Genomic DNA, 10,271 nt, shown 5'->3' on the forward strand with positions numbered 1-10,271 from the left:
GAGATGAGACTGTGTAGATTTTGTCTTTTAGTCTGATTGCATGGCAGACTAAATTTATTAGTTTTGACTAAGCCATGCTGATCATTGTGGATAAATCTTTTTGATGTGTTCTTGAATTTTGTTTGCAAGTATTTTATTGAGAATTTTTGCATCTGTTTTCATAAGGATATTGGCCTATAATTTTCTTTTTGATTGTCTTTGTGTAGCTTTGTGTCAGAATAATAATGGCTTCATAAAAAGAATTAGGCAATGTCCCTTCAGTTCCCTTTTCCATTAGTTCTTAGAAAACTGGTAGAATTCTGTGTTGGACCCATCTATTCCTGGACAGTTTTTGTTGGGAGATTTTAAATCACTGCCTTTATTTTAGCAGGTGTTCTGAGTCTGTTTAGCCTGTTTATTTCATCTTGATTTAGCTTTAGTAGGTCTTATGTATCAAAAACAATTGTTTGGTAGAATGCAGAATTTTAAACATGTCCTCATGATTCTTTGAATTTCCTTGGTATCTGTTGTAATGTTTGTTTTACCTCTTATTTTATTTACTAATTTGAGTCTTTTTATTTTCCCCAGAAAACATTTCTATTAATTCTATTATTAGTATTTGTTGTTTCTTTATCATTGTCTCAGTCATGCCTTGTGTTTGTTTTTTATATTAATTTATTTATTCACTTTGCATCTGATCACATTTCCACTCCTTCCTCTCCTCCAAGTCCCATCCTCACATCCTTCCTCCCTTCCATTGCACCTTCCCTTCTGTGAGAAGGGGTGCCCCTCCCTACCTGGGGTCCCAGCTGGACCTGGAACATCAAATCTCAGGTGAACTAGGCATACCTCTCCCACTGAAGCTAGACATGGCAGCCCAGCTAGGGGAAAGGGATCCAAAGGATGGCAACAGAGTCGGAGTCAGCCTCTGCTCCAGGTGGTAGGGAACTCACATGGAGACCATGCTACACATCTTCAGTCCTACATTTTATTATTTCTGGCTATCTACTCTTTTGAGGCATCATTTCTCCTCCTCCTCCTCCTCCTCCTCCTCTTCCTCCTCCTCCTCCTCCTCTTCCTCCTCCTCCTCTTCCTCCTCCTCCTCAGTCTTTGAATGTGCTGGTATCAATATGAGATGCCTCCTGTTATATATATATATATATACACACACACACATATATATATATTCACTTATATCAACTATATATCAACTGCCTTCATTGCTTCCAATAGGTTTATGTATAATGTGTTTTACTTTCATTCAATTCTAAAAAGGGGTTTAATTTCCTCCTTTATTTCTGTCTTGACCCAATTTTCCCCCAGCAGTAGTTTAGATTGTATATTTTCTGCTGTTTCTTATGTTGTTGAATCCAGCTTTACTCCATGGTGGTCATATAGTTTGCAGTGTTGTTTCAATTTTCTTGTATCTGTTTAAACTTGCTTAGTGTCCAAGTATGTGGTCAGTTTTGGAGAAAGTCCCATTTAGAAGATAACAAAGGTTTATCTTTTTTAAATTGAACATGAGTTAATTATATTTGTGTCATAGTGATATTTTTAAAAATATAAGAGCAAAAATCTCGAAGTAATGAATAGAACATTTTAGTGCTTCTCCTTAGTGGTAGTTAGCCTGTGGTTCAGTGGATGACCCTATGTCCACATGGGTGTAAGCGACACTAACTGAGCTCAGTGGATAATGGGGAAGGAAAGGGGGTATGAAGTGGGTGAGGAGATGTGTTAGGGATATTTTGGGGTAATGGTTGTGGGAGGCAGATAAAATCCACATTTATTATGTATACATAAGAATTTTCAAAGAATACATTTAAAACTTTGAGATATTCAACTTTGTTTTTCTGAGTTTGAAGTAGTTTCTTCAGATTCAAAGATCCACAATATTTTCTCAGACTTACAGGGCTGGTGTCAGAAGGGGAAAGGAAGGTAAAGGATTTACTGAAGTCAAGGAGTGAGGTTAAGACTTAACAATTTCTACATGTGTATGCATTGAAATCTGTTTGAGCCTTAGGGGTTAGTCTAAAGAAGTCTGTGCAAAGCCAGGCAGTCTCCAGAGTATTACTGACTTAGAATGGGGTTGTAATGTGGCTGGGTGTCAGCACCTTGCACTAAAAGTTGAGGTTTCATGTTAACCCTTAAGAGATATCAGGACTGTGAACTCTGTGGAGCCACAGTAAGGGTCCTACGTGTCCCTTTTCACTATCTGAAGACTGAAGCGTGAGCGGATAAGTAACTTTAGTGAATGAGCACCACTGGAAGCCGAGACTATAGAAGAGTGGTTATTTAAGGCAGGAATCTGCAGAAACCGTTATGAAAAAGCTGCTAGTTAAAAGCAGCTTGGCAGTAGGTCAGCGTGATTTCTTAAAACTCAGTATAGAATTAGAGATCAGTGATCCTAAAATGTAATACATGAAGAATTGAGAAAGAAGGTACCAGGTGGGTGTATGAAATTTGCCTTTATCTTGATAAACAAAAGTTACAGAGATGCTTGAATATAGGCGATTAACCTCAAAATATCCTAAATTGTCACTGATTGTTTTATTTCTTGAACAAATAATGACCCTGGAGTGGCTCTGATCTGGTGTAGAATAGCACAGAGTGCTTCTTCAGAGCATGGGAGAGCCAACATGTAAATGTGAATGTGCTTTACATGTAAAGAGTATTTAGGCTCAGCCGCTTTACCCTCCCTCCTCCTGAGGATTTCTGTTTGCTTGTTTGGTTAGTTGTTTTGTTCTTTTGTTTTGTTTTGGGTTTTGTTTTGTTCTCCAGTTTGTTCGTTGTGTTTTGTTTTGTTGTGTTTAAGCCTTAGTTGTCCTGGAACTAGCTGTGTGGACAAGACTGGCCTGAAGCGTCTCCTCACAAATGCTGGAAGAAAGGCGTGTGCCACCACGGCTGCCTGACTTCCCTGTTCTTACAACTCACCGTGTCTAATTTGTGCTACTCAAGTATTCATGTGCGGCCATTCACTAGAGAATGGTCAGCCTATAAGGAGCCACACCCTTGAAGAAAACTGACTCTTCCTCCCCTAAAATGTATCAACTTTCAATAGCTCCTCAAATGGGGTGGGGCTTGTGAACATCTGTTGCCCCGTGCTGAAATGCTGACTAGCACGATCTTCCACAGGCAACCACAGCTGCTGTTTGAATGCAGCAGACTTATCTTCCACTGCGGGCTTCCCTGATGCTGACTCAGCAGTCTCTCCATCCCCCTTTCCTGCGATCACTCTCTTTCTTTCTGAGACTCCGGGGACGGGAGGGGCGATGGCCTGTTTGTACTTCAGTACTCCACAGGTGCTTACCTTCTGCACTTTGACCGGTTGTGAGTTTCTGTGCTAACCACTAGCCACTATACAAAGAAGCTTCTCTGAAGAGGTCTGAGGTTTACAGTCTATACCCATGGAGATAGAAAATTAGCAGCCACTTCCATACTCGACCCATTTAGCAGAAGAACAGTGATCACTTCATCCTCTATGATCCCCCCCAACCTCAGGCTGTGAGGGAGATTTATTGTGTCAGGCATGCATTTCTTCCTGTGGAAATAGGACTTGAATACAATGAGAAAGTGGTTGGTTACCCATATGGTATATTTCACCATTGCACACTTGAGCTTGTCTTCTCACATCAGTGACAATATAACCCTATATCAGAGAAAATAAAACCCTATGAGGTTTGCAGCCGGAGAAGACCATTGCCAATTTTCCTCACACATCAGCCTGAGTGGTATGTTTTGGTACATTGAAATTCAACTGCGTGTTCAAAAAAAAGCTTAATTTTTCTTTCATTATCATTCTACCTATGGTTCTTAGCTGTATTCTCTTAATTCCTTGATAATTTTTCTGCATCAGAATTTTAGACATTTTATTATCTTCTTTACAATAAATGCATTCATCTTAGTCTACAATCTCTTCAAGCGTCTTTGAGACTATGCCTTCTTTTCTTTTACTTATATTAGTTTTCAAAAGAATATTTTTGTTGGTTGATTTTGTTTCCTGTCACAAGATGTCACTTTGATAGCTGGTCCCCAACTTGATAGCCTCTTCCTATTTCTGACTGATAGGCCTACGCATCCATATCCATTTGATTACCATGTCTGTTTCTTATTTTATGTATTGCTTCCTTTATGACATCATCATATCCTAAGCTTTCTCCCTCTATAGTTTGACCCATCTCCCTCACTTCTCCTTAGTGAAGAGATTTTTACCATCCCTATAATTTATCAACCTTTATTCATGTTTACCACCCCTTCATCCGTGTGTATCCGTGTGTGTGTGTGTATCCGTGTGTGTGTGTGTGTGTGTGTGTGTGTGTGTGTGTCTGTGTGTCTTCCGCCACTTCCTAGGATGTAGTAATACTACTTTCTTTCTTATTCTCCCCTGACTGTTCTACAGTCTTGTTTTATTTTCCCTCTACTTCTCAAGTCTTATTTCTTATCATGCTTGTGACTTTGTTTAAAAAGTCCTATTACCATGTGTATTATATAGAACATCATGTGAAGTCAACATTATGTATTAAAAGAATGACTGAATATTATATTAATATGAGCCAGGGACTTCTTAAGCTATCTTTCTCTTGAAAGATTTTTCTCTTGTTAACATATACAAAAAATATTCCTCCAAAACTACAAATTGTAAGTCCAAAACTCCACTAATTTTCTGAAATTTTTCTTTTAATAATTCACTTATTTTTGTTAATAGTTCTCATTTCTGAGTATGGAATTTAAAAATCTATTCAGGGAGTTTCTTGGGGCAGTAATAAGCACTTTTCTATTGGTAAAGTAATGTGTGAGCATCATCGTGAAGGGACTGCTGAGCAGAGCAGCAGCAGACATTTGGGGACTCCCAGTCCTCATCCTAGTGTCCGTGCAAAGACAGACGGGGAAGGCTGCGCGAATTTTCAAGCTTGATGAGGGAAGTTATTACATATGGTAACAAGGTAGTAGATCATATTTTATCACTGTTTCTCATGATAAATAACAGTCCACACTCTCTTTAGAGACATACCTTTAAATGTTATTTTATGGAATCCTCAAAGGTCTGGTAACATCTTGATGGAGTTTTTCAATTTTAATTGAATAATTTTAATTTATAATAAACAAACCATTTAAAATGGAAACTAGCTCATAGAATAAGAATTTGATAGCTAAAGTGGAATAATTATATGAAGATTTTAATTTGTTGCATGTTCATTTATAAACCATTTTGCTTCTGTTATTTTTTCCTACAAGGAGACGGGGAGGGAATGGGGGACTTATGGACATGATACCAGGAAAGGGAATAACATTTGAAATGTAAATAAAGAAATATCCAATAAAAATAAATAAATTAAAAAGAAAAGAAAATATCGAATACAAGAAAGAAAAAAAGTAAAAATATTAATTAAGGGAAGTTCTTAATTCTTAAAAAGCTCTTTAGATGTCCTCAAGGAAGGGTATCTCATACTGTATCATACTATTTTGAGGAAATATAGATTTTGATCTTTTGTTCTTGTGTTTTCAAATACTATTTCAAAATAACTCTGCAGTCATAATGATAACCTTCAGTTGAGGACAAGAGTGTTGGTTAGCAGTGATCATGTTCTCCATTACCAGGGTCTGACCTCCTCTCAGCTATGTCTACAGCTCATCATTATTAGTACCAGATTGCATGAGTCTGCATATAGTGTTATTTTTGTTTAAGGTCAGTTGTTTTAAAGAATACAGTCTCTTTTTCAATTCAGCAAAACTACTTTATCTTGGCCTATTCTTAATTCTTTTCTCAGAGTCTGCATGTGCAAGCTGATTGTCATGGTAACTATTCTTAAAGTACTGAAATTCCATGTCAGGTAATTGAGGAATTATTAGGCAGATTCCTCTTCAAATGTGTTCAGTTTACAGAAGAGTTCTCTACATAGTGTAGCACAGTACTTGTATCAATCCAGAAAATTACAAATGAAAAATATGAACTATTTTAAACGTTGATTAAAATTATAAACTACTCAAAAATGAAACTAGACTGGATTGTTAAATCGGTTTTTAATGAGAATTGAATTATTTCCTAAATATTGCAACTTACAGATTTTCTTGTTTATGTTGTATACTTTTTAGAAGTTTGGTAAAACAAGTGGCTATCCTTTTTTAAGTGTGCACATACTAAAATGAGTTAAATAAGTTAGGAAAAATACTTATATTGAAATAAAAGCAATAGCTCAAGAAACCCAATTAAATATTGAAGAATGCTAAGCCCTACAAGTGGGTATCTATTGTTTCCCACAACAGCTGTTGCTAATGAAAGTTATTTGTATTCTTTTTGTTATAAATTTTTCTTTATTTACATTCAAATGTTGCCCCCTTTCTGGTTCCCCTCCACAAGTTCTTTACCCCCTCCCCACCTTTGCCTCTGAGAGGATGTTCCCCCCACCCACTACCACCTCAATGCTGCTATCTTCTCCCTTTGGAGGGCATCAAGCTTCTAGAGGATTAAGAGCATCCTCTCCCACTGAGGCCAGACAAGGTAGTCACGTGCTACATATGTAGTAGGGGCCACGAGGCAGCTCATATATGTTCTTTGGTTGGTGGCTTAGTCCTTAGGAGCTCTGAGAGGTCAGGTTAGTTGACACTGTGTTCTTCCTCCTGGGTTGACACTTCCCCTCAGACCCTTCAGCCTTTCTGTACACTAGCCCAGCTCTCTGTTGGTGTTGCAATACCTGTGTCCTTGTTTTGCCATCACCCACTATGGGGAAGAAAAGTCCATTATTAACCTAATATCATGATAAATCTTTAAAACAAACAAAGTTTGCTGTTCTTTAGAAATGTAAGAAATAAAGACGAAAGAGAGCTATGCACCTATGTTTGTCCTGACAGACTGTAATGAGGCACATTAGAGGTATTACATTAAAATCAGGTCACAAATTATCAGGCACATTTGTTTTAAAAAAGACTGTTTGCTCTAAAGTAGAATTTCAGAAGAGTAGGATTATGAATTTTATGCTCAAATTTCATTTTATACAGCTTTTAAAACTGTGATCAAATATCGTGTATGAATTTATATTTAATTTCAGTTACCATGACATTTTTGGTTGTGAGACTGTCCTTTAGGCTGAGCCATGTCTCTAACCCTTCCTTATTCTTGATATAGTTATGTAAAAATTCTGAACTTGACATAGAAAATCAGCCACATTTTAATTCAATGATAAAGGTTCTTAAAACTATTTACTTCTGTTTTATTTTATGATTTTGAAGTATTATGCTAAGATACTTTAAAAAAGAGGATGAAAAGTACTCAGTTCAGTTTTGAATAGTAATTGTTTTCCTACACTGTATGCCAGGTAATTCATGATACTGGGGAACCTGTGTTCTTTTTTCCTACCTTTCTCTAATTGCCCATTTTTTCCATTTTTGAAAATCAGAGAACATTGTTTGGTAAAGTGGACTGATGAGGTTGTCCTCACTGTGCTCTCTGTGGTCTGTAAACCGTCCCTTTACTGTGACCACAATAGGTCAGGAGGTAACTGTCTGAAACATTTAGAATGTATGTTACTGTTGAGTTCTAGAACAGAAGTTAATGTTCCTAGGTTTGTCTTCCAGTCATGGGATTGAATTAGACTCCATTTATGACCCCATTAAGGTGTGTAAACATGATGGTAAGCTCCAAGGGACACGTGCCAACAATTGCTGGTCATCTAGGTGTAAATATTCTTGCTTCTACTAGAATTAACTTTTACAGGTCGGAGGTCACTTGTTTTTTGGAATTCCAATTTCATCCAATACCCACCTGAATAATTTAGTCTCACAGAAATGCACAGCTAGCTAATGGAGTTACCAATTCTCTGGACAGGGTGATTTCTGTCTGGGGATGTGTTTGAATATGGATATACACTTCAAAGTTGTCCTATTTTCCTGTAACCTCATTTCAATCTTGTGCTTAAAATACTCAAACTGTCAGTATAGTACAGTAATGAATGGTATTACCATTTTTATATATTACTGTTTGCTGATAAACTTCCTGCATAACTTCCTCTCTTATGGAAAATACTAGAATACATTACCCTTTTCACATGTTCTCCTCATTGTGGTTTGCATTGCTTATAACTGAGCAACTTGTTTACTGGGAATTAAATAAAACATTAGAGTTCTATAGAACTTTTTAAACTTAGTTAAAATTTATTCACGATGTGTTGGGAAAACTTTTTTTCATACACAGTTATTTTAAACTTTTAAGAAATTCTTTTTTTTTCCAAAAATCAGTTTGATGCATCATGACCAAATAGCAGAAAGGCATTAAAGATCAACTGAGCTGCTTTTTGACTAACATTTCAGGGATTGTGAAGCAGCAGATAGACAGCCATATCACAGATCCAGATCAACAGAACAACGGCCTCTCCTAGAGCGGACCACCACCCGCTCCAGATCCTCTGAACGTGCTGATACAAACCTCATGAGGTCGATGCCTTCATTAATGACTGGAAGATCTGCCCCTCCTTCACCTGCCTTATCGAGGTGAAAGATACATTGATCAGACTAACTCCCTGTCCGCACTACCAACACACCATTTTATTTCCCAACAGCTAAATGGTCTCTTCTATCATTTTTGGCTGATCACCAGTACAAGTCAATACTAACACCGTCAGTGTGAACACACTATTTATATTCAGTGGATATGATAGTGTGTCGTTGCCATTGTGAGTGGTTGCCTAACTGTCTGATTGCATTTGTTTTGTGATTTCTCATTAACCAGGAGTCCTAAGTAAATCCTGTCCTGTCACGTTCTTCCAAGAATGAGAAATTATGGTGCTCATTAAGCATGACTTTTCTAGTAACCATCACAATAATAAATTTATTTAGTTTCTATGAACATTAGCTATTATTAGAATTATCTTTAGCTGAATTTTGAGTTCTTTGGGATTTTATTTTTAGATTCATGAGTTGGTTTCTAATACAAAGGATATTTAGTATAAACCTAAGTAAAAATCTGACTAGATCAAGGTAAAAAGGTTAGTTTTAGGAATTTATATTATGGTAGAAAAATGTAAAGTTTCATTTTTTGTTTTTCAAGTTTAGAATTTGCCACCTGCTTTCATATGATTAGATTAGTAATTTATATTTTGATTTTCATAGATTTTTACCATAGGCTTTTCTGTCCATGTATGTGTGTATGTATGTATATTACACCAAAACATAAACATTTTTGGTGTTTAAATAATCATGTCTTCAAATGTCCATATTTTGTCATGTTCTCCTTTTAACAGCAGCTAATTGCACTAAAAATTGTGCTAATAAGCTGGTACGTAACCAGCTAACACACTGACTACATTTAACACTCTCTGAAAGTGTATTGATGGTTCATCTTGTAGGTCTCACCCTCGCACTGGCTCTGTCCAGACCAGTCCGTCAAGTACTCCCGTAACAGGACGAAGGGGCCGGCAGCTTCCTCAGCTCCCACCAAAGGGAACACTGGAAAGAAGTAAGTTTTTAGTTTTCTGATTATGCCATGTAGGAATTACACATGGAACTGAGGTGAATCAAGATTTTCTACTATCTTTGCGCTATAATTTTTTTGTATTTAACTATATGCATGATCTAATTTGACAGCAGTTATATTTGTGAATATAATGTATATTGCATGTAAAATTTTATTTGACGATAAAAAGAAAAATCTTTACTTTTATATACTTTCAAATTTGAATAAGTGTGTTTAAAAGTAAGCGATCATCTTATATAAGCAGCTGGATTATGATGTCTTTGCTAAGATTAGGAGATTGTTGGTGACTATACAAAGCTTATTAGTAACTAGCAGAATCAGTTTTCACACACTGCCAAGGACTGGCTAGCTGATGCACAATGGTGATCCTTCTCAAATCTGGAGTGGAAGCGAAAGGTAGCCGGAACACACAGAAAGCTGCATGTTGTACTGATGCTTGGAACAGTTGTGCTACATGAAAAGCCCACACACTTGAGCACATGGCTCAAGCAGCTGTAAATCTCAGCTACAGGCTCTCCAAAGGCATGGATAACAGGACAGGACAATTTTTAACATCTTTTAAGTCACAATTCCTCTACTTAGTAACCTTTTGAAAATATGTGTATATATACATATATATGTGTGTGTGTATGTGTATATACATACATGCATATATATATATGTGTGTGTGTGTGTGTGTGTGTGTGTGTAGCCAAATTACTATTTTCATTTTCTTTAATAGATGATATATTCTATTACTTTGAAATTTTCTGTTATTTTTGACCCCTGTGCTTTGGTTCTTCCCCCCTTTGCTTTCTTTTTATTTTGTTTTCCCTAGACAATGGAGTCA

The 10,271-nt window shown here is 36.7% G+C and overlaps 1 protein-coding gene and 1 long non-coding RNA gene across 49 annotated transcripts in view; one reads left to right on the forward strand and one right to left on the reverse strand.

Annotated features, from left to right (window-relative positions):
* Rims2 (regulating synaptic membrane exocytosis 2) overlaps positions 1-10,271 on the forward strand; it is a 511,056-nt gene that overhangs the window by 341,149 nt on the left and 159,636 nt on the right. For 41 of the 48 annotated variants that reach the window (XM_039078274.2, XM_039078264.2, XM_063262877.1 and 38 more), the window contains 2 exon segments: positions 8,281-8,460; positions 9,315-9,424. In XM_039078274.2, the coding sequence (XP_038934202.1) occupies positions 8,281-8,460; positions 9,315-9,424 (290 nt within the window). 48 annotated transcript variants of the gene reach the window in all.
* On the reverse strand, positions 6,269-7,485 carry LOC134479900 (uncharacterized). Its single transcript, XR_010053789.1, has 2 exons — positions 7,331-7,485; positions 6,269-6,694 (listed from the first exon to the last, which is right to left on the reverse strand). It is a non-coding gene; the product is annotated as an uncharacterized LOC134479900 (long non-coding RNA).

This window comes from Rattus norvegicus, chromosome 7 (assembly GCF_036323735.1).
Source record: "Rattus norvegicus strain BN/NHsdMcwi chromosome 7, GRCr8, whole genome shotgun sequence".
NCBI lineage: Eukaryota > Metazoa > Chordata > Mammalia > Rodentia > Muridae > Rattus > Rattus norvegicus.